The 287-nt window shown below is 67.6% G+C and overlaps 1 protein-coding gene across 1 annotated transcript in view; it reads right to left on the minus strand.

Annotated features, from left to right (window-relative positions):
• Positions 1-153: 153 nt before the first annotated feature.
• Positions 154-287, minus strand: part of DNAI2 (dynein, axonemal, intermediate chain 2) — a gene marked incomplete at both ends in the record, with an annotated part of 2826 nt that continues 2692 nt past the window's right edge. Inside the window, one exon of the mRNA XM_010133840.1 lies at positions 154-246. Within this exon, the coding sequence (XP_010132142.1) occupies positions 154-246 (93 nt within the window). The remainder of the gene's footprint in view (positions 247-287) is intronic.

The raw sequence follows: 287 nt of genomic DNA on the forward strand, positions 1-287 counted from the left end.
GCGTGGCGTCAGGGCCCTGAGCGGGTCCCTCCCCTCAGCACCCCACAGGGGCAGAGACCCCACGAGCTCTGCTCGGCCTCAGCCCCCCACGAGCCCTGGGGCAGCGCCCCCAGGGAGGAGGGGGAAGATAATGCGAAGCTGGACTGGGCTGACCTTGGCATCCTCTTTCTCCTCCTTCTCCTCCTCCTCGGACAGTGGGGTCTCTTCTCCCTGCGCAGCCGCCTCCTCTCCCGTGTGCTCTTTAACCTGGAAGGCAGAAGCTGACCCGTGTCCCCGCCCCATGGCAG

This window comes from Buceros rhinoceros, unplaced genomic scaffold, assembly GCF_000710305.1.
Source record: "Buceros rhinoceros silvestris isolate BGI_N320 unplaced genomic scaffold, ASM71030v1 scaffold22020, whole genome shotgun sequence".
Classification (NCBI taxonomy): domain Eukaryota; kingdom Metazoa; phylum Chordata; class Aves; order Bucerotiformes; family Bucerotidae; genus Buceros; species Buceros rhinoceros.